General features: G+C 33.0%; 1 protein-coding gene across 3 annotated transcripts in view; it reads left to right on the top strand.

The window, feature by feature from the left end:
• Positions 1 to 25,199, top strand: part of Pcdh15 (protocadherin related 15) — a 1,472,709-nt gene that overhangs the window by 1,062,375 nt on the left and 385,135 nt on the right. For all 3 annotated transcript variants that reach the window (XM_063239515.1, XM_063239513.1, XM_063239514.1), the window contains 2 exons: positions 8,243 to 8,353; positions 14,808 to 14,978. In XM_063239515.1, the coding sequence (XP_063095585.1) occupies positions 8,243 to 8,353; positions 14,808 to 14,978 (282 nt within the window). The remainder of the gene's footprint in view (positions 1 to 8,242; positions 8,354 to 14,807; positions 14,979 to 25,199) is intronic.

The raw sequence follows: 25,199 nt of genomic DNA, 5'->3' as shown, positions 1-25,199 counted from the left end.
GTATAACCTTCCTAAATAATGAAGTAGCAATAATAACAGCATTTTGATTTTAACAACAAAAAGGAACGTGTATTCATTCATTTGTGACCGTGGTTCTTTGATAATACTCTGCTATTTTGGCAAATCTTTTGTTTGCTGCTAGAAACACTAAATTTTCAACTGTCGCTCAGGGTATTTTCTCTACAATGAAGACAGAATGAGGAGAAAGTGTTGGACTGTGAGTTACTTAATAATACATCTTTTTAAAAAAGCAATGATGTTTTCCAATGTTAGATCATACGTGAAAGTAACTTCATATCAATGTGTTCCTAAATGAGAGAAGGAAAAATTAGTTAGCACTGGAAACTGTTAATTTAAAGATTCAACAAATACAATTGTCTATAACAAGTGATGACTGCTACCATCAATACGTCATGAAAGTCTCACAGAATAGTACAGCTTATTATTTATTTACTATATACAAATTTTTCCACAATGGTAGCTTAAACAAAACATACTTATTTTCTTATGGTTTCTGTGGCCTAATAACATGGGCTCAACTTAACTGGACCTTCTGCTATGATTCTTGTGACTTTAATCATGGTGCTTGTGAGATTAATTTTATTATGAATGCTTAACTGGAGGATAACCCATGTCCACGGAAATTCCGATTCCTCTCAGGATTTATTTACGGCTGTGCAACACCAGTTATGTTGCTATGTGTAGGCTGGAGACTGCTCCAAGTTCTTAGAGCTCTTCCGTGACTTGCCACCTGGTCTGGTCTCCATGGCTACTGAGTTCTTCAAGTCTCCAAAAAAGAGTATCTTGACCTAGTCTGCTTACAAGCCAGGGTTTATATAGCATAATGAAATTAATAGAACAATAGCCTATTTAACTAGGCAGTATTCTATGTTTTCTTTTCTCTTTTTTAAGGCATAAATCAGAATATCAGAAGGCCTCAGTATCTCTTAATTAGCTAGCTTTTTAACCTCATTTGCAGACATTACCTACACATCCTTCTTTACCTGGACTTTGCTTGTCCTTAGAGCTAGTCATTCCATTGAAAAGAACCTGACTCTCTCCTCTGACACGTTCACCAAGTCATACTTTTTTTCTTCTGAAAAACTGGCTTGAGTTAAGACAAGAAATGAGAACTTCGATGCCCAAATCCATAACTTATGAAAGTGTTTCATCAAAAGAAGAGCAGTCTAAAACAAAGCCAAATGTGAAAGCCTCGCCTGTGACTTCCAAATACAGGATTTTTCCAGTGTGCAACTTCCAGACACATAAATTTATATTCATTTCAAAATTGTTTTCTCAAAACTTTTTATTTTTTTTTTATTTTAAAAAGAAAAAAAAACAGAAAAATCAAGAAACAAACAATTAAAAAGCAACAAAAAAAGCAGAAAGGCAATGAAAACTACAACAAAAAAACAATTTTCAAGGGAGTCAGTGTCTAGCTTTAATAGAAAGGGAGTACACTGTGATGTAAATTGGTAACTAGGCGGCGGGTTACCAATTTGTGAGACCTACTCTAAGGGTCATTCTTACTGCTATTTTGAATATCATTTAAACAGACTTACTTCAAATAAGAGTTTGGATCTTTTTCTAAGCAAACTATTCAAAGGAAAGAAGGATAAGGGTTCCGTTATTTAAATAAAATGTAAACTGAAAATGATCATTTGCTTTATTAGGGTCTTTATTACTGCATGTTTTCTTAATGATACAGAAAATTTATTTAAAAATGTGGAAGTGAGTAAAGAGAGAGCATTTTTTTTACTCCAAATCTTAACTTTTAAGAATAGCAAAAGGTTACAAATTTTTCATCATATCAGAGATCTTTTATTTAATTTTTGATCAAAGTCACAATTGTTAAAATTGAAGTTTTCTTTCACCATTCTTTTCACTGCAATTCAAATACTTTTCTAAAATAAAGAAGGTGCAAGTTTGAGGATAAAGGGCTGCCAAACTGATTGACCCAATTTAAAGTAAAAGCAGTTGTACTGTCTCTCAGAAATTTCTGATTTTTTCCTCCCTTTGGAAATATGTCAAGATTGTTCTTTTCATGCTTGGAGGAAATTACTTTCTTTGACTTATAAAATGTGAGCTCAGAGACCAAAGTACAACTTATTGTATCTCCTTCTGCTGCTGTGTGAATTCAAGAAAGCATATTCAGGTGAAACATCCATTAGCCTGAGTGCATGAATGCCAACCAGAAAGAGCCCACTTGCTGATTTGCGACATGTATGGATACGCAAACTGAGAATCAGTTGTGGAACCTTGTTTGTGAGCATAGTTTATGGTCCCTGAGCTGAAAGTTCTCTTTTCTATTTAAGAGAAGAAAAGGCATTCTCTTCATAACTAAATTTTATTTTTCAGCTCTTGTTCATTGAGGGATATTTGAATTATCTATTATTAGTAATAGAAACCATCTTTTCTATTATATGAACCACCAGGACTTTCATGAGTACAGTTGAGGGTCTATGAAATGTGTACATATCAGTTATTATAAAATATTATTTTTTGCCTTTGTGGTAATGCCACTGGACAGGTTCTAAGAAAGTCCCCAAAGCAGAGGAGAACCTTGATTCTCTTATCATTGGGAAACGATGTAGGTTCACTGATTTCTGTCAGATAAAAGCAATTGTTAGGATGCATCAAAAGAGACATAATGATTTATTTCAGAAAGAAAATGATTCTTTCCTTCTAGCCATATCTTACTCTATATCTCCTAAGTATACTATAACTCCATGAACTAGTTTAGTTGATAAAGGATGGAAATTTGATCTTAAAGAATCAAACCGGTAAATTTCAAAATATGTTCATCTTTTAAAAAAAAGAAACCTAGGCTCATATGGTTCAATTATAATTTTTTTTTTTCTGGAGGTGGGACAAGCATCCCCCAGCCCCCCATAAAAAACGAGTAAGACTGAACTTTCCAGAGACTCAAGGAATCCATAGGTTTCCATCAAGAGAAAAAAGTGTTTCCAGTTCCAGGAGATAATGGGGCTCATTGTCTGAATACCTGCACTCCTCTCATGAAGGAAAGATACCTTAACTAATCTAGGGAATACTGACACTGTCTATGATATGTGAATTTCACTGACTGTGTGCCAGAAGTTACAGTCTTCTTAAATGTTCGTTTTTAAATTATTTTTTCTATTCCTCCTTTCTACCTAGTTTTATTTTTGTATCTAATTAATATAAAATAAGAACATTTGCAATATAGTGTGATTCAATTGTGTAAAAAAAAAGGCAAAGCAAAACAAAACAATGTCATTACTGAAATAGATCAAGATTTGTTATCACACACTGTACAAAATCTTATTTTTGAGAATTTATCTTTTATGAAAAATTGAAAATATGACGTTTCCTGCTATTTTAAATCTCATTGTTGTCAAAGTTGACAAGAGGATTTATATAAGAGATTGTCATCTCACTTACCTTAGTCTTTTTTTTTAATACCAGACAACAGTGATATTTATGCAGAATTTTAAGAGTTTTAATCTAACATAGTAAGGAAATTGTTGACATATCACCTGTAGCAGTCTCCAGTGAACTAAGCATGTAGCATAGCATTTCTGTGGATGATCATTGCCACTCAGAAAATCATCAAGTGCATGTCAGAGGTATGCGTAAGCAGCTTATTTTTCCTCAGCAGCATTAGAGGAGTGTTTTAGGGGTGGTAATATGTTTTATCAACCCTGAGAAACTTGTCCTTCTTTTGTTATACACTTGATTCCCTTTCGCTGTAGGTAACTAAGGGGTAAGAAAGTTGTGATTTCCTTTGCAATGTTAAACAAGTAACACCTTTGAATTTCCTGAGTCAGGAAGTTGAAAAAAATATTTCAAATATAAAATGTTATTTAACAAATCACTATTCTTGAGTATTTCTGTGTATAAGTCAAAGCCCAAATTTTAGGTGTTATTAAATATTTGAAACTAGGCAAAAACATTTATTATTTCTTTTTTAGGTAGCAAGAGAATTATATTTTAATATAAACAGTTCATTATATTATGAGAATATGAAGCCCTCATAATGTATTGTTATTTTACAATTAATTGTCCTATTTCAGTTGTCTAAAGTCTCTTTATAAAACTAGGTCAAAGTCTTTTTTACTTCAACTTTATGACCTTTCAGCTTTGTAACTGAAATGACTCCAAATTAACTAAACAATCACTTCTAAATTTCCTGGGAAATTATTACTAAATTTACAATTTCCTGAGAAACTGCTCAGAAAAAAAGTGGGGATATCAAAGGGCTCTTTCCAGGAAGGTCCTCCAAAGCTCAGATGGGGACCTCAAATCAATCATAGCCATTTAGGAAAAAAAAAACAATTTTTGAGATGCATCAGTAAGAGGAATAAAGAGCTTTATTGGGAAGAATTTTAAAAGTACACACTTCAAGAGAATAGACTGCAGGGTTTCAGAAGAAGCCCAGCATAGCCTATAGTGGAGTATATTTCAGTGGTCCTAGGGGTGTCTTCAAGATGAGTATTCTATGATGTGTGCGTGTATTTCTACTGTCTGTTGGGTTGCTCTTGTGTCAGGTTATGTTAGAACAAAAAACATATGCCTATGTTTGAAAATATGTTTGAAAAGGCACTGGCTATCCAACAGTGCCTTTCTGTAGGATGAAAGCCCATAGGCAGAAACATAATCAACAGCTAAAAAACACAGGACCATGGCCTGGTTTAGGAGCTTATTGTGTCTTTAAGATCCTTAAGAATTTTTGTTTTTCCTTCCTCCTTTCCTTTTTTTCATTCCTCCTTTTCTTTCCCCTTCTGCTTGCTTTATTCCCTCCTTCTATCTGTGTCTCTGTCTCTATATCTATCTCTATCTCTATGTCCCTTTTTTTAGAGAATTTCCTAGAAGTAAACAAGCTTTGAGTAATATTTGTATTCTGAAACAATGTTTTGCTTAAAATACAATTTTAAAAAATGATTGTCCCTGTTTATTTTCTACTTAGCTTTATTTTTATGTCCTATCCTAAATTTAACTATTCTACCTTACATTATTTAATAAAATTAAATAATTGTAATGTTTAATGCATCCTCAAATGTGAATGTGTGTGTTTGTACTCATGTGGTGGGCAAGGGATAGCTTTGTATGAAACAATGAATAATCAGTGGTAGTACTTTCAGTTAAGGGCACATTTATGTTATCTACTCAAATCCCAGTCCCTCATGGGTGGACAAGGTTCATGTAATCTTGCCACGTCTCAACTTTTTATTTCTGATAATGAGCATAGTGGAAACCCTTACTAATGACAACCAAGATATAGATCAGCCACTGATAGCATAATAGCCTGGTTTAATCAGAGAGATGTGAAAAGCTAAATAGAGATTGAGATAAAGTTGATGTTGTTCCTTTGAATTAGATAAAAGTGCAGTCATGTCACTGTGAGTATGGAATGAGCGAGAGGGAGGGAGGAAAAGGCAACATAGGAGATAGGTGAGGAGATTTTTATTTATAGGAGATAGAGAAAAACAATGATAAGAAAACATACAGCCTCTGAGAGACAGAAGAAGACTTTCTTAATAGTAACAAATGCAGTTAGGCAGTTTTGGACTTTTGTTAACTCTGTAGATTAGCAGAAAGTACATGCAGAAAGTGGGCATGTATGTAAATGTGAGTGTGAGTGTGTGTGTGTGTGTGTGTGTGTGTCTGTATCTGTCTATCTGTAAGAGATTTCTTTTTAACTGAAATTCTAGTCTTTAAAGCTGACGGGAGGCTATGACAAACAATATTTATAGATATAACACAGATCTGAGAGCTAATCAGAATCTCTCCTTTCCTCCAGAAACTTATCACCTGCACTCTCAGCTCAGAACAGAATCTAATTGTGTCTTATTCCAAATCATTTATAACTGTGGACAGCAGATACTTCTTGCAGGGCCTGCAGCCAATTAGCATCACGTACAAATTGGCATAACTAAACTTTACACGTATTAACAAAGAAGATTTATGGGAAGATGAAATTATCTCTTGTGGAACACTTCCAGAGATGCAGTGTCAGCATTCCCTTTTGGCTTTCTTGTGTGCCTGGACACAAGTTTTATGCCTGTTCCTCCCACACACTTCCTGTCTTTTCAGTGGTGAGAAGATTACTTACCCTGTTTTATGGCCTCACTTCACTAACTAGGGGAATTCTCCTTGCCTGACAGATATCAAGTCAGTGAACCACTGAAAAAATGTCTTTGGACAAGGAAACTTTCAGGGAGAATGCAAAGTAACCCATGGCGCTGGTTAGACCTGCATAAAGCACTCGCCCTGCTTTGTTTTCTACTAAGTTATTATAGGGAGCTTTTTTTTTTTTTTTTTTTTTTTTTTTTTTTTAGTAAACTGTATAGTAGAAACATTATTTGCTCTTTCTTTGATTGTATGACCAACATTTTCAAGAACGGTTGCTTAGTGTATGAGCAGAAAGATAATTTCTAAGAATAACAGAAGTTTTCTCAATTCACAGTTTTCCTCAGTTAGTATATATCTGAACATTCTGGTCCTCCCCGCTGCCCACTAGCTTACAATGATGTGCCCTTGACTTTAGCAAAGTTCTTGGGAATGTGCAAAAAGCCTTTGAGGGATGGTTTAACTTTTTTCCCTAAGGATGTGATACAGGTATTTACTTATTGCTTATCTAATCCAATATTATTTCTTCTAAAGATAAAAAGCATATTCCATATCTTACCTACACTTTACTTCTATTTAAAAAATATTGTTTGATAAATATTGGAGGAAGTGAGTACTCAAAAATACTTGCTTAATCAATAAATTAATTAATTTTAATAAAGAAATTTTCTAACATGCTAGAAACAGCATTGACTATAATGACCAGTGACCATATATGGTCCTTCATTTCTGGAAATGGAAGTACCCATGAAACACCTAAAAATTAAAATCTTAGACACATATAAAAGATTTACTAATACTTTCAAATTTCATTAACTGCAATAAGAAGAGGAATAACATTACTACTAATGTTCATGTTTATAGTAATTCTAAAATTTTTTAATAAAAACTATTAACAACAATTATAAATATTCATATTGTTGCTTTGGTGGGAGTATTCATATCTGAACTTATTCCTTTAAATGACTGTATCCAAGAAAGATTTGCAAATACGACTATGTGAGTGGAGTCAACTAAAAATACATATCAACAATATAGCATATGTGGGTGAGACAGACGCATAGCTCTCACCACTGTGCATATAAAAAGTTAATCTGTGTGTACATGACCATATTCCTTTGAGTCATACATGGGAGGTTTGACTCAGTTATTTTCTGATTGAATCTTGCTTTCCAACATGACTCTTAGGAATTCACCCACAGTGTTTTGAGGATGTTTACACGCTCCCTACTTCATTTCCATTCTGTCCTCCACCTCCTCTTTCTATTTCTCCTCCTCCCCTTTTTAGAAAACTGCAGTGTAATTTCAAGATAAGCACATATTCTGATGGTCACAGGCACAATTGCAAAAAAGGAAAAAAAAACTTCCAGTGCCTTAAATAAAACTAATCTGTTGTAGTTACTGTGATATTGTTAGCTGTTTTCAAATGATGGTAAAATACAAAAGTGCTATAAGCTCTTTTCTACAGCTAAGACACTGATCTTGCAAATAAAATTCTAGCTGCAAATACTCGTGCACTGAGAACTATTTTTAACAAAGCAGCAGAGCTCAAAGGCACTTCAGATTTTACCTTTTCTAAGAAGCTAAATCTTTGACAGAATAATTAATGAGCACCAGTTATAAAGAGTGAAAAAATATAATTTTAAAAGTGTTTTAAATATAATACAGTTTCAAGTTTACATTTGCATCTGATGAGTCAGAAAATATTTAGTATACAAAAAGGCAACAATGTTGAAGCAAAAAATTTCAGTGTTTGAATTCTTTGATGTTAAAACTAATGTGAACTGATAATATGATAACAAGGAAGATTTTTAGATTTCTAGACTTCAAATGATGGATAGCCCTAATATATGAAATGATATGACAAAAAATTATACAACTGATTGTATAATTTTTTGTCATATCATTCCTTTGATAATCAAAGGACTTTAGGGAACCCCATTGATCAAAAGAAACTCTCAAAAATAATCTGAATATTAAATTGGAAGTTCATGTTAATAATCTATTTTCAGATGAGTAGTATACCATTTGTAACTTTCAAGACGATGATATCGTCATCTGAATTATTGTATTGTCAGTGATGTTAAATTTAATATTAACAACCTGAGGTTTATATATTTAACACTTGCAGACATCCAATGACACCTTTGAAATTCCCCTCATGTTGACTGGAAATGTAGTGTTAAGGAAGAGACTCAACTACGAAGATAAGACTCAGTACTTTGTCATCATTCAAGCCAATGTGAGTATTAAATTTCTTTTATTTTTCTTCCATGAACTTATGATATAAAGAACACATCCGAATGTATTCAGTTCTCTTCAAGTGCTTACCATGATTTATTTTCTTAACAGAGTTCTCTGCCAATAGTGGGATTTCTGTATTTTTCTAGATGGGAAAATAGATGGGAGAGGGCTGGGGACAGACATGTTTTTATTCACTGTATTCTTTACCCTCTAAGGCACCCTCTTATGTGGTCTCTACAAGCCAGCTATGTGTTTAGCACAATCTGAAATATTTTTCAAAGTCCTAACCATGAAAAGATGACAGCAGAGTCCCCTTGGAGGCATATTTAAAATTCAGGTTTTTCTGGATCTTGTATCAGAAATTCTGAATAAAAATCTTGGAGGATTGAAGTGAACTACCTATATTTCCGTTGCTATGCAAAATAGTTCCGCTTTTACTGGATACGTAAAAATCACTTACTTTTGGATTTCAACCTGTGTAAAGTAACTTTGTTTATCTCCCTCTCCCCTTACTTCTGTTTCCTACTTATTTGTGGAGTAAGTAGTAATTCAAAGCTGCTTGTTTTTATTTCTGCCAGTGTTTTCAGTATTTTCTTTCTGGACAGCTGGGAAGAATGGGAAGGTAGGGTGTCATGGTTGAAGTAAACAAAATATTTTGAATGTTAGACTAGTCAAGAGATGTAAAATAAGCTCATATTTCATCAACTGGTATGCATAAAAATGAGATAAATTACATCAACATTTCTAACAAATAAAACAACTGTAAAAAAAAAAAAGACCCCTCTTAGAATAGTTTAGGACAAGACAATTTTGTGGCTCCTATTTTCCTTCTTTAAATGTCAAAATATAAGAGAATCAAGTTAGTTAGATTAATTTTCAAAATTTCAAACAGTAATACTGCATTGATCCCTAGTTAGCAGAAGCAAGAGAAATACTTCTATGGTTTTTGGTAAGCCATTTGGTGTCAAAAGACTCAGAGCAACTCTAATTATGTTGTGCTTTCTTTTTTTTTTTTTTTTTTTTTTTCTGTCTCAACTGCAAATACCTGATAAAGTAATGAAAGAGTATTTAATGTATGTATCTGTCAATGAGACTGTTACATACTTCTAGCCATTTTGGTAAACTACAAGCTACTTTAGCATGAAATATTTATAAGTCTATCTCAAGCATTTAGATATTTAGAAGTCTATCTCAAGCATTCCATGACATTGCCTTAAAAATAAATCAGAAAAGAATCAAGTGTGTCGCACATTCATTTTAAAATCAGGTTTCATATTGTTTATCAGAGTCTACAGTTTTCCTGGTCCCATCTGGCACATGAACATTTGTTTAATCATAAAGCAGATACTAAGTGATGGGCAGTAGCACTTGTTTCCAGATTGATCAAAGAATAAATAATTAAATAATTTACAACAAGAAACTCAATTGAGATGAAATCTCAATTACCATCTAAAATTAGAAGTGTTTAGTCACAACATTACTATAGTTTAAATATTTAATCTTATATAAAGTAGTGGTTTGTAAAGAGTATTAGCATTGTAGGTGGGTCTACTCTTATGATAACATTTATCCTTAAATTATTATTTATATAACCATACAGGATGTTAGGTATACATCATGTGAATTTTGGAGGAACATAGTTTATTTCATACACTAGTTTAACTTGATAACTTTTAAAAGATATTCTTATTTTTCAATTACAGCCATAGTTTTGTAACACAATAAAATATTATCTGGGTTTTTAAAATTTTATTTAAAGAGAAAAAAAGCAAAACAGAAAAAAAGGGTAGAACAATACAGAATTCAAAAAAAAAATCCACTAAGAAATCACTGGTTGATCTAATAATAGTTGTTCAAGTTACAAAATTAAAGCACACAAAGTGGGCATTCAAACAGTGAGACTGCAAACAGTTCTGCTCAATGACTCAACAAAAACTTAGTAATATAGTTATTTATCTTACACACTTATACATGCAGTTATATTCTTTAGAGCACTTTCTTTTCCTCTCTTTTTTACAATAGCAATTACACATTTTGGGTTTTATTACTCTTATAGTTCTTATTACTTTTTACCCTAAAATCACAATGTGATGTTTATAAATATGGTTCTTATTTATTTCATTAATGAGATGCTGGGGATTTAGCTCAGTGGCATAAAGCACCTGCTTTGCAAATGTGTGGTTGTGAGTTTGACTCCCAGTACCTATAAAAACAAACAAACAAACAAAAAACTAGCAAATAAACACAAAAAAACCCCAAGTCGTCTAATTTCAGCTAATATATCATCTGTTTTTAACGTTGTCAATTTTTAAAATTTTATTTTATTCTAACAAAAGAAAGAATGAAAATGTGGAGGGAAATTTCAAAAGCAGATAGGAGAAAGTTTTCTGGTTAGCTTTTACTATACATTGAATTTTCACTTAGAAATGAATGAAAACCCAAGCTTAATGGAATCATATATAATATTTAGGCAAATAATTGTTTCATCTGCTGTTCTTGTCATATCTTTAACAAAAAAGATACTGATCTGCTCATGTAATCTACCAAGTAATTACCAAATACCTCTCTCAAAGGTGGCTAATTTTAGTGAGATAAAGCAAGCGCACAGATTTCTTTTCATCTGTTGACTTTGTAATATATTGCATTTGAGACAATCCTTATATCAACTCTAGATGTTTTGAATGGAAGATTAAAATTTAAACACTACTTCTTTTTTGCCATGATTTAATCATAATCTATCACATAATGTATCAAAGGATAAAAAGAACGCAATTATAAGGTTTTACATTTCTGATAAGGGTATGCTTGGAAATTTCCACCCATAAAGATTTCTTCTTTCTCAGCCTTTCCTTTAATTAAAATCTCTGTTTATCAGTCTTATTGGGAAACAGCATAACTTTAAAAAGGTATTACCCAAAGATTATGAAAGAAGTTTGTTTCTTTTTTCTTTTTTTAATTGGTAGTTGACAGTTAAGTATTAATGTCTGGTAATTGTCCCATAAAAATTTTTAACAGCACTAAATAAAAAAAACTAATCTGTTAACATAATCATTTTTTAAAAATATTAATTGAGGTATCACCATAAAATAAATTAAGCATTTTAGTGGTATATTATGTGATTTTATCAGTAGCATATTTGCAGTGTTGCACATGACTACTTTTCGTTCCAAACTTGTCTGTCACTTCAGAAGGAGTTAGCAAGCACTGTCACAGATGGAGTCTAAGGCAGTCTCTTAAAATGAAGCGGTGACTGTTGTAGAAAAATCATTTTCAGAGTGCCTCAGTGAGAAGCACAAAAAAGTTTACTAGTTAGCATTAATCAAGTACAAACTCAGCACTAACAAAGGGGGACATTACCGTCTTGTTACTGGCTTTTGGGACTCCATAGAAATTCTGTTCTCTGTCTTGGTGTCCTGAAAAATGAATTGGACAAGATACACAAAAGGTTGAAATATTTACTCTTTTACAAGTTGGTGGTGGGGGAATGTATGCTCTTCTGAGTTAGAGTGAGCCTTGGGGAAGGTTGCAGTGGTCACAGAGTGAATGGTGAGGGTCTTTTGTATCTACAGCTCCTCTCCTGACTTGAGACCTAGGCTCTCATATCAAAAGTCTGCTAGGTTTCACATCAGCTATGAATAAAGAAATGAAGATAGCACTTTCTGACTGGTCCCAACTGGAGAGTTTGAAGCCTGTGCTTTGGTTCTCTGTGATTGACAGATCATGCACCCTGCACAGCTAGCATATCTGGCTTTAATCTCCTATCTCAGAAACAGGTTCTATGACATTAACATACTATTCTCAAGAGACATCCTGAGGTAGTATACACAAGTTCCTCATCCTTATCCATTCATATTTTGGCTTTTGATACCTTTTGACTTATGTGAATGTACTATGATTAATATTTTTGCAGTATAATTTCTTTTTTGAAGTTTGCAGAATAGAATTTTAAAGAGACAATAGAATATTTTTCAATATAACCAATATAACCTCACCAATGGAATCAAAATTGTCATCAGTGATGAATCATATTAATGATACTCATGGGTGGCCTTGCTAAAATGAAATGAAAATATCACTTTGCTTTTATAGTTTTTTCTCCCTAAAATGCATAATCACAGTTTAGTGATGAGGAAAATATTACACAACACTCCATTGAAAAACATTGTGTAGAGTATCTGACAAATACAATTGTCAAGATCATCAAAAGAAGATAAACAAATCTGACAAATTGTAACACCCAAAAGGAGCCTAAAGAGACATTATGACTAAATGCAAAAGGCTACCTTGGTTGAAATGTTTGAGCAGAAAACAGACATTACGTAGACATCAAGAAAATCTAAACCAAATAAAGAAAGAGTTTTAGTTATTAGCAATGTATATATCGTTAAGGCAAAATTGCACTATAGAAATGGGTGGAGAATATTATAAAGAAGGTAAGTGGGCAGAGAATATTGTAATTATAAAGAAAAAGCAGACAAAGAGCTAGAAGCTGTAAAAAGGTATGGTAAGGTTTTGTGTGTGGAGGTGAGGACGGGTAGAGGCAAGGAATCACCAACATGGCATACGTGCTTACTAATTAACCTTTTTAAAGGAAAACTAAATTTTCCTCTGTATTCATGACAGCAAATGGTTGTAAAACTTTCAGCAAGTGTCTTAGGCATTCAGGTTCCAACTCTTCCACAGAGACTGAGTAGAAACCTCAGGCTGTTAACTGTCACCTTGTAAAGTTTTGTACCCTGGTGATTAAACGAAACAGCCCTGCATTGTGAAACTTGACAAAAACCTTCCCTGCCTTATCCTAACCAAAAGTACTAGGGATTGAAACCATGGCCTTCAAGTTCAGCTGGATCCCCAGCCTTTTATTTATTATTTTTTTCCAAATTTTGAAACAGGGTCTTTATAAATTTCTAGATTGCTTAGTTAGCTAGGGTGGTCTGGAACCTTGAATCTTCCTGACTAAGTCCTCTCAACTGCTAGGATCATAGATAAGACGTCTACCACATTCAGCTGCAAAGGATTTTTAATCCTAGAGTGGCTACTGCTGTACCTTCGGAATGCCCTTACAACACAAAATAAAGAATATACAGAAACAATGTCCTTTTCTTCAAATCCTTTTCTTGTTTTGTTATTTATTTATTTATTATGACAGAATCTCATTATGTGGTTCAGTTTGGCCTTGAAACCACTGTGTAGGCCAGGCTGGTCTCAGACTTTCAATATTCCTCTTGCCTCAGCATCTCAAGTGCTGGATTACAGACATATATTATTATACCTGGCTTCTCTTCAAATTCTTGTTTCTTGAATTTTTCCTAAGCAATATATATGAACTTCATGCAAAAATTCAAAAATTGCAATCTTTGGCTTAAATGGCACAAATGAGTTACAAGCTTTGCCTCTCAAAGGAGCAGAGGAGGAGTTTACATTAACTAGGTTACCAAGTAAATGCTCTAAGAAGAGAAAAGATCTACCTTTTTTGTAGGATCACTTGGATTATGTGGGGACCAGGGTGAGAAGGAGAGAAAGGGCCTGGAGAGAAAAGATAATCTTCATAGAGTTTAATCTAGCAGAGAAACAATGAAGATATTTTAATCAATAAGCTTTTCTCTTTCATGGTAACAATTGTGCCATGCTAATGTGAGATTTAATAATAGAGTTGACTGACCTGGGAGTACAGAGGAGCTCTATGTACTAGTTCCCCAATTTTTCCATACATTTAAAACTATTTCAAAAATTTAAAATATGCTTTAAACTGGGTGTTGTGTCATATGCCTGTAAGGCCCATTGCTTGGAAGGCTGAGGCAGATGGAAAGAAACTTTGAAGGCAACCTGGGTAACTAAGCAAGATCCTATCTCAAATCTTTAAGAAAATGTTCTGGAGATTTGCTTCAGTGCTACAGTGTCTACACAGCATTTAAGATACCCTACATTTAATTCATAGCACCTCAAAAAATACTGAAAAATTAGCGCAATGCACAGGAACAGATCGTAATAGGTATGTAATTTCTTCTTAATTTTGAAGACAAAAAGATTCCATTAATCCCCAAATCAGTATTTGATTAAAAATTAGATTCTTTGTATAATCTGTTTCAAAAGACTTCATGAAACAAATTCTCAAATATTGTCAATTTGATTAAATATTAGATTTTTCGTATAATCTGTTTCAAAGACTTCATGAAACAAATTCTCAAATATTACCAATTTACCACTGTAAAGCTGAGAAATGGCCTAACATATAAAAGTTTACCTACTACGACATACAGCCAAGACAGCAAGTTTGAAGACTAAGTGGATTTCAGTTAACATTTTATGTTCACCATCTCAAATTTTTGTTTAAACAAGTTATTATCCAATCATTTAAATAAAGGAAAAAGGTAAAGGAAAGAGGTCACTGTGTATCTAGTATTTATAAGTCATGCCATTTTTTTGATTTTTTTTTTTTTTTTCTCTCCCAGGACCGAGCACAAAATCTGAATGAAAGGCGAACCACCACTACCACCCTCACAGTGGACGTCCTGGATGGAGATGACTTGGGCCCAATGTTTCTTCCTTGTGTCCTTGTGCCAAACACTCGGGACTGTCGTCCACTCACCTATCAAGCCACCATACCCGAGCTGAGAACTCCGGTAAATATATTCTCATCATTTCCGTTTCCTTCAATCTTCTGTAATCCTATTGGATCCTCCTGAGAGGCACTGCAGTTGTCTAGTTGCAAAACTAACCAGACAAATGTAAAAATGTTCACACAGTAATGTCTCAGACTATTTTCAAAGAGTATCAGTAAATTTTTATCACAATACATAATTATATCACTTACACAGTAACAGCATACCAAGGAGCAACAATCCCTTTAATGCTGATTATTTTAAATGTTTTCCTACTAATAAATCACAGCAGAATTCAGTTGCTTCTATACTTTGGAAAACTCCAAGAATTAACCTCTGAATTTTTCAAAGTTCACATATATATAAGCCATTCAAACTCAGTGAACATAAAGGCCAACAGTATAATTTTTAGTCAACTATAGTTCAGAAATTTATTGGAGATTATGCTTGGCTGTTAGAATTAGGACCTAACATATGTAGGATTCAAATACCCATCCTTTAAAGATACATTCTAAAGAGGTAGAGGTGAAGCATGTATGCTTATTTTTAGTGTTCACTCCTGAATTTTAACAAATTCTAACAGAGCTATAATTCTTTTCAGTATGAAATTCACATCTTGTTGCTCCCTGATGAAAGATGTGTAAATGTAAGACAAAAGAATTGTAAAGCAAATAGATATCCTGCTGAGACTAATATAGCAACTTCTCTCCTAAAAGAGAATATATAAAATTCTATTTCAGGGAAGTCAAATTTCTAGGACTCAACTGTTACACTGTTTTCCTCTTCTCCTTCTGCTTCTCCTTTTCCTTGTCTTCCTCCTCCTCTTTGTCCTCCTCCTCCTTTTCGTCCTTCTTGGTTTTTTTTTTTTTTTTTTTTTTTTTTGTTTGTTTGTTTGTTTTTTTTTGATTGGTTTGGTTTGGTTTTTCCTAAAAAGTATTCAGGTCTTTGTGTTTTCAATGCATTTCCCAATGTCAGAATTTGTTGGGAAGTATTTGAATTTTTTTCTCAGAATGTATGAGAGATGGTTTTCATTGTTATATTTATATCCTGAGATTTTGAGGAAAAAAAACAAAAATGTCTTTTCTGAAATTCATTACTATGTAATATTTTATTCACTTCAATGTTCTTGTTCAGTGTTGCATGTGTAGGTTTAACCATAGTAGATTTTAAATATATGAAAATCACTCCGAGTCTATTAGCATAAATGATAGCTAGTTATGTTGATTTGCAGGGGGAAAGCTGAAGAAAAAAGCATCATTACAAATCTAATGATGTGCAGTGAATGAAGATGGTACTATGCATTTTTTGCTAAATGAAGTGATTTTGAAGACAAAAAAGCTAGTCAGGATTTTTCTGAACAAACAGATCTGTATTACCCAAATTCATGTCATGATCTTACTTTGTGGAATCTGCATAAGAAAACTGCTAAGGATGATTAAATTTTCCTGCTTTAATTATAGAAGGATGCATGATAAAACAGTTATCTTTGATACTAGTTTGTTTATGTGCTAATTTATGTACTTAGTATACCTATGAATCCCTGAGAGAAAGAACCTATTGTAATCACAATAATTAAATTAAGTGAATCAATCCAATGACTATTTAACAGTACTCGGTGAACTTAGAAGTGTAACTAGTGATTAGGCTGCTACTTAACAGTCAGGGTATACTGACTTAATTTTCAAAGGATCATTAAGCTTTCTCTTCTATTTCAGGTTATTGACTGAACATGTCTTTCATTATGATGGGACTTGGGTTATAATACAAATTATAATAATATATATAACTTTCATAGAGAATGTACAGTTTGTTGGGAGCGGGAAATTATGTTAAACTCTACACAGTATCAACTGTTTGACTATATACAGAAATTTTTTGCTTTTCTTTTTAGTAATAGTAGGGATTGAACTTTCCAGAGCTAGATCCCTAGTGCTTTATTTTTTAAATCGTGCATTAACTTTCTTTAACTGAAACTTCATCCAATCAAATTATGCCTCAACACATGCAAATGTACCTTTGGTGAGTTCACAACAGTTGTCTGTAACAGATCCTTTTCGTTAGTTTTTCATATGCATGTAGAGATTTAAGGTTAAAGATAGAACTTACTGTTTTTTTTTTCTTTTTTGTAGTTCTGTATTACTTGTACCCTTACACTGTTTTGTTTTGTTCTTTATTTTTCTCTTTTTCCTTTTAAATAAAAAAAAAAGAAGCAAAAGTATCAAATTTCATGATCAGATTTAAAGTTTTAGATGTTGTGCTTGCAACTACCCTGTAGGAAAAAAGTAAATTATACTTTGCAACCATCCATCAACACTTTGTGACTTCAAACTGTAATCATTTAATTTTTTTTGTATAATTGTGATTTTGGCTGGAGTTCAAAGAATAACTTATCTTTTCTTTAAGCAGCATGAACTCTGTTACCTTATTATCATTGAGTACCACTTTCAGCATTGTTAATTTAGAAGGTGAGAGAGTTAATGCTGGCTGCTGGTTGGTGTTCAACCAGGGCGATGGGATAAGCCTCTCATAGGCTGTTTGCCCTGCTCACAGCAAGACAGTGAGTTTCACACAAAACACTCTCCTAGAGAAGAAGGCAGAAAGTGTGATGAAATAGCTCTGGATTTTCCAGTGTCACTTCTGGTGTAGTCAAGCTTCTATATTCCTTAAGACGTAGAAATCTTCTCTACCTTCTTATTGGAAGAAGGTTCAAGTCCCATAAGAAAAAAAAATTAATTAATTAAAAAAATTGTATTGTTGGAGTTTTTGAAAAGTTAAGTAAGCCCTAATACTGGCATCAAGTTTTTATGGATTTTTCCACATTACTGTTTTTAATTTATTCTAAACTTCTAGTGGCTCAGATTGGAGATTGTTTTGAATTTCACGTTCAGATTGCTGTTTATGTATATCCCTCTGTTTCATTTTACTTTTCCCTTTCCTATTTTGTTATACATTCTGGTGTAATTTCAAGATATTGACTGACAAAGCTAGCTATTTATGTCAGCTAGACAGGATGTGTTGACTCTGCATATTTGCAAACTTTCTTGAACTAATTCTGCAAATTCCGAGTGCTTTGACACGTGCTCCCCTTTTGTGTTGATGTGAAATTTTCTATCAGTTACTTCAGCAGTGTTCATAACCTCACTATAATCCATGCATAATTTTCCAGGTCTGAAAACAATTTCAATGTAGTCTACTACAGTATTTAACTCATGATCTGAAATATTAAAAAATCGTTTATATTAAAAATGTAATGAACTGTTTAGTGATGAATTTATTTCATAAATGTATATTACATAATTTTTATACTACTGAAAATCCTTCAACAAAATTTTATGTTTTTGTAAATACTAAGATTAATTATATGTTGAATATATAAATAGATAAATCTGGTGTTCCAAAGGTGTTGAGTAATTGGAAATCCTCTGTTATGTATTCATTATTAATTTGATAAATATCTACTGAAACTTAATATATGCCAAAATCAATACTAATTGAGTGACCTAAGCAAATAGGGTGAGATAAAATCATTCTAAAAATATGTGAATTTATTCTCAGATTCTGAATCAAAGCTGTTATTATCCCTATAAGGTTTAGGTATTATTAATTAGGAAATATTCTGTAGACTTTAGGATACAGGATGTATGGCTTCTAAAATTCTCTATCTTTTATTTAAGAATTGACCAAAAGATGGTACATCATTACAATTTTATTCAAATTAGAGTGATCATATACATTTGATTGTTTGTTTTGTTAGTTGACTAATGTTTGTAGAGTAATTGATCTCTGAATGGAAACACTATCACTATGACATTTATCCTTGTGTTTACTCTATGTATCTGTCTTGAATGACTTTAACGCATGGCTTTTGGTACTTAAGGTTAGCTTCCTAGGAGGCATGGAAATCTCTTGTGCTCCCTCTTTTAGCCTTCTGGTATGGTTTATAACGCCTCATGCCATGGTAAGTGGGACTTTGTGGAGGTGATTAAGTCATGTGGGTGCTGTGCTCACGGGTGAGCTAGTGCGCAGCTGCTGAGTTTACAGGGAAATGTGATATTAGGAGTTGGGATCTGATCAGAAGAGGAAGGTCCGGGAGCCTGGCCTTGAAGGTTCATCTTCTGCCCTCCCTTTGCTCTCTTGCCTTCCTATGCCCCATTCCCTGAGCAGCTCTCTCTGCCAGGCTCCTCTTCATGTTACCTGTGGACTGAATGAGCCCAAATGAACCTCTCCTTCTTCACCTTGTGGGTATCCAGCATTTTGTACCAATGATGAGGAAATCAATTACAACCCCCTGGATTAAATTCAATTATTTGTAGTCACAAATATCTCCACTAGAGTCTTTGTCATAAAGTGGTTTCGTTTTATTGTAACTATCAAAGATAGTTATATTGATTTGTCTATGGTGCCCTCTCCCTCAAGGAAGCTTTGTCATTTATTAGAGAAATGGTTTTGATTATTGATGATCTATATTTATAATTTTTTCTTGGTTCATAATCTCATTAAATGTATTATAATCTCAGAATTTCTCTTTCTCTTGGCTTATAAAACTGCTGGTCTTTTTCCTTTCCTTCATGGCCTTGGGTTTATCTTCTTCAAACTCTGATGGCTTTTATTCATACATTTTTTATGGATACTACTTGCATGACTTTTTGGGGGTGGGGGCAGGATCTCACTTTATAGTTCAGGTTGGTTTTGAAGTCCCTGTGTAGTGCAGGCTGGCCTCAAACTCACTGTAATTCTCCTGCCTCAGCCTCCTGAATGTACTACCACATCCTGCCTCTGTTAATTAATTAATTTTTTTATTTGGGATTCAACTTTTTTTTTCCAGAGCTCTATCTTTTGAAGATTTTTTTTCTCACTAAGGCTTATCTATGTATACATTGATAGATCTAATTTAAATTGATGCCTGAGTTTCAAACACATGCATATTTCTTAAATTTTTCTGAATTTTTTTAACCAAATTTTTCCATAGAGTTTTGTCCTTTTTAACTGTATTCCAGTATACCTTCTCTTGCTTTCAGGTTGCCTACATTTTTAGCTTTGGTGTTACTGTTCATTTCAACCAAAACTTCATTGATTCAAACTCAGTAATTTGCCATAGACAGTTTGTATATTACCTATAAAATGTTACTCACGTTTGACTTCTATTTATCATTTCTGTACCGCCACTCAAAGAGATTCCCTCAACTCTTAATTTCCAACTTTTAATTTCTCTCCCCTCTAGCCACCTGTATACTAAAATTACAACAATATTTTTATGAAGTACACTAGTGACCTAATCCATTGTAGTTTAAAATACAAAGCTTTAATGTTTTCTTTTGCATTCAAATGTACTCTAAAGCTTTAGGGTAGCATTCAAAATATTATTATATCTGACCATTTCTACCATTGTCTCATGTAATTTATATGACTTTGCATGTGACTCTGTACTTTTCTGAGAAAATAGCCTCCCACTCCTTAGTTTGTTCTTTATATTAAGCTTATGTTTGCTATTCAAAATTCATTTTTATCAGCCTAAAATGATAGGTTCTAAAAGTTAGGTGTTTTTGTTCTATCACCACGTGTCTGTACTCTAAATATTGAACTCTTCACTATATGTAGTCATTTATTTGATTCTCTTCACTAGACTTTGAGATAAGTTATACTTTTTCATTGTATTAAGTTGAAATCCATTGGTTTCACACTGTAGGTGTTCAGTAAATGTTAAACTGAATTAATTCATCTATTAAAACTTCAAAATAATTTTTAAAAATTGCCTTCCATTAGTTTTCAGGTTGAACTTCCAATATGGATACAGTAGGTATTCTAGTTAAGTGCGCATCTTTCCCAGTTGTATACAGGGTCACAGTTCATCAACCTTCTCCTTGACTATTGTCTTCATTACTTTTTACTCATCGCTGAGACAAAATACCTGAAGCCCAAAGTTGGGAAAGGAAAGGTTTATTTCTTACAGTTTTTGAAGGTTTCAATCCGTACTCAGTTGGCTCCAAGGCAGGCTGGCAAGGCTGGGCCCCAGTTCATGGTGGCTGCAAACAGCAAGCTCCAACCAGCAAAGAGCAAGACACAGCTTCTTCCTGCCATTACATCACATCCTGGCCCCACCCCTATGTGGGTGGAGCACTGACCCCATCAATCCAAGTACTAGACAATGAACCATCACAAATGCACAATGCAAACTCATGAGGCCTGGGGGCGGCAGGCATAAACCATGACAACTACCAATCCAGAATATTTGCTTTTCCTTTCAAAAACATTCCAAATATCAAATTAAATTATTACTCAATTTTTCAGCCAATTCTATTCAAATTTTTTCTTATGGATCTCCTTAGGGGCCATTGATGAATGAAGAAATTATCAATTGGCGCTCCCTCAGTAACTACAATCTCTTAATGGCAGGGTTGTTTCTTTAAAAATATGCTGAAGGAACAAATGATAGATAATACACCCAGACTCAGCATACTGGCATGTTGGCAACTGTTCTTCTCACTAAAATAGTACACAGACCTCTCAGAAACAAATGCTCAGACAAACTCCAGATTCAGCTTAGGGGACCAGTAGCTCAACAACTAATGCCACAAAAAATGTGGACTTTAGGAAGCACTGTCTTGAGTGTATAATTAATTGTGTCATAGTTCTAAAAGTGCAGTGTGCACAATTGTAGGAGAGCAAAGAAATCCTGTTTCAATTTCACCATCAGTCAAAATTACATTTGATTAGGTTATTTTGTGTTTCAATTTAGAGATGATGTGAAGATATTTACAATTTTCAGTGGAACAAACTATGAGAAACAGTATGGAAACAGTGTTGAGTTTGGTAAGGTCATTTTAAGGAATACAGTAAGTATTATGCTGAATAACACATTTAAATCTAATATTTCTTATGGAAAGATAGTTCAAAATATTATTTTATATAAATATCTAAATTATTTTTTCCTATGCAACACACATAAGGTATAGGATATTGAGTCACTGAACTTGTATGACATTTTTAACTTTTTTTGCTCATGAATTTTGAAATCATCTAGTGGTTTACCAAATTTTGTGGATATAATTTATAATTATGTTTTCTATCATAACATGATAAAGTTGTAAAAACTCAATCTGAGTAGAAATCCTGTTTATTATTGAGATTATTATTCAATGTCTCTAAACTTCAACTTGCATTTTTATCTACATAATCATGTACATAATAATATATAATTTTCATGTGTATTGTAAAATAAAATTTATGTAACACAATTCCTAGCAAATATTAAAGTTTCAATAATATTGTTATTATCACTATCTAAATTTCATCATCAGGTTGGATGTTTGCTCAGAAACTCAAAAGAAGCAGTTGCAAGTATGAATTAGATAATATCTGTGATGTTCAATTGCAACTCCAACTTTAAAGACAGTGGGATATGTTGATACCACCTAATTTATTCTGATGGTGCTATTCCTAGTGAGTTAAGTATATTTTTATCCTAAAAAGAAAGTAATATCTTTTCTTGGAAGAATAACAGCAGGTGTTTCCTTAAGAAGACAGATTTGGCACTGCAACTGTTTGTGCCAAATGAAATACACAATATATTATTGCTTTGGGAAGAGGCAAGAGCTGATGCAAAATGCCACAAAGTAGTAGTGTGAGTCAAAAAATATATTAATGAATCGTATTTAAATGTTGGCCAATAAAGCACTTTTTTTTTCCTGTTTTTTAAATAAATATTAAAACTGTATTTCTTAGCCAAGTTTTTCAAATTGTCCCCCAGAGCCTGACATCATGCAGCAATGCCTCAGGGTTTCCACTGCAGGTAGGAATAGGACTGCCACTCTCTGAAACACGTGGGATTCTGTATTTTCACCGCACACAAATATGAAAAGGTTTTTTATGATTTAATTATAAAACAATTGTCTTCTAATCATGTTATACAGAAACATTTAAATATTATATCCATTAAAATTCAGAATCGCTCCATCCTCAAAGTTGAATCTTCAAGATAAACATTGTTAATTTGATGCATGACTCTCAAAGTATCTGGAGACTACTTAAAGCTATTACATATAAATATTATTTATTTATTTTATTTCTCATAAATCAAATGAGTATACTACATAAGAATGAAGTATTAAAAGCAGAATAAAAGTATTAGAAGTTAGCTGTGAATTCATAGGATTTGTCATGAACAACTTTAAAGGAATTAGGACCTAAGGTTTGGAAAGTATAAGCCACAGTATGTGATTAGGGGACTATTTGATGAGGGTCGGGATCAGGTAATCTGGATAGACTGTTGGAAGGGAGCACACTTTTTTTTTTTTTTCCCCTTGAGATGAAGTGCGAATTGAAAGAAGGGTAAGTGGATTGATCTAGTTTAACTTGTATGCTTCACCAGTGGGAGTAGAACCTGTGAGGGCTGGTATCTGTATTAACTTGGCTGAACCACAGTACCTAGATATGTTGTCAAAAATGGCTAAATGTTATGGAGAGTATATATTTTAATCACAGTAACATTTTAATTAGTGGACATAAGGAGAGCAGATCACATTTATAGTATAGGTGAGTTTGTCCAATTAGTTGAAGGCTTTAACAAAAATAAAATGACATTCTTAAAATTGAAGGCATTCTGCCAGCAGTTAACCTTTAGACTTTGTTTATGATACCAACTTTTATTAGGTCTCTAGCGTGTCAGCCTTTCTTGCAAATTTTAGACTTTTTAGCTATCACCATCATATGAAGCAGTTCCTTAATATAAAGTCTCCCTTTACTTCTTCCTAAACATACATAGAAATACGTCTGATTTCTCAAAACAGAGATACAGTTAAAGGAAATGAATAGGCAGAGATGAACACCCAAATGGCTAAGGCAAATATGAAATCACAAATTCTTTTCTGCAGTCCTGCTACAACTATGAGATCTGCCTGAAATGTAACCAGAATTGTATGAAAAAATAAAGGACATTAAAAGATTTCTTTCTGTCTGTTGAATCTCTAATGTATTGAGTTTAAAACAATCTTTGTAATAATTAGGAATATTGAATTACTCAACACATTCTGGAAATTTAAATATTAATTTTTGCCATGATTTAAATAGTTGAACAATACCTATTTTGTAATATACAAAATGATGTATGAATAGTAGATCACGCAGCACTATTACATCACAATAAAATTTTGTTTTGTTTTGGTAAAATTCCACTTAGAAGGATATCTGCTTTCTAAGACTTTACTTATTTATATCACTCAAACCACCATTGATCAACTATTTTGGGGAAAAGTATAAGAAGAATAAGGTATTCACTGGCAAGGAATTATAAGGTGGAACAGTCTGATAGCATTCCTTACATCTCTCTTACCTGTTCCCTGGTGCCACACTATTTTAGCTAATTACATACGTTCTTCAGTGTCCTTTTCTTGGTGTAATCCCCTTTGATATTTCCTGTGGCTGGCTCTTTTACTTATTTAGATTTCAGCTCAAATGTTACCTCCTCAGAGAAGTGTTGCTTCTCTAATCATATAACCTACAGCTTCTCTCAGGAATTAAATACATAGCCAGGTTTATTTCTGCATATTACTTTGATATGTGAAAATTTCTTGCAAAATTGGTATTTATTCATTTAAAATAAATGGGAAGTTTCCTTATCAGTGCATATATCTCTTACCTGTAAATCAGTCATATAGTAGTTTTTGTGAGTCACTCTTATTTATCTGTTTTATATTGTGGCATTCTGTGTAGTATATTTCTTGATATCTTCCATTGTGCAAGAAAACCACAAATATCTGTATAGAATTTATTCTATAGGTGATATATTTTAAATGATTATTTTTGTGTTAGCAAAATCAATTTAAGTAACATAGTTTATATTTTTGGTTCTTGGCTAAAATGTATATTGAAGGGCATTGGACTTTATATTAATAGCTTTCAATATTTAGATGATTTTGTGTTGCCAAAGATTAATTGGAATTGACATAGATCATCAGGTAAACAGTTATGTGACAATACTAGTGAAAATGATAGAGGTTGCTCATACAATTATTCCATGCCTAGCTTCAGGTTTTTTAAAACCCTAATATTAGTGTTCACCTTTCTTAACCTGAAAGCATATTGTGACCCAACTGCAAGAGATCTAAAATTATTTGATTTTAGGGAGCCTAATAGATAGCCTCTGATCACATTGTCTTTACTAATTTGTGTTATACAGCTATATGAAGGAGGAAAGTAAATATGCTATTGATGAAACATAATTTATTTCAAATCATGTTAGTTCAT

This window comes from Cavia porcellus, unplaced genomic scaffold (assembly GCF_034190915.1).
Source record: "Cavia porcellus strain 051 isolate PalLab524CR breed Dunkin Hartley unplaced genomic scaffold, mCavPor4.1 scaffold_28, whole genome shotgun sequence".
Taxonomy (NCBI): Eukaryota; Metazoa; Chordata; class Mammalia; order Rodentia; family Caviidae; genus Cavia; species Cavia porcellus.
The sequence above is the reverse complement of the archived record's forward strand: the minus strand, read 5'-3'. Positions and strand labels throughout refer to the sequence as shown.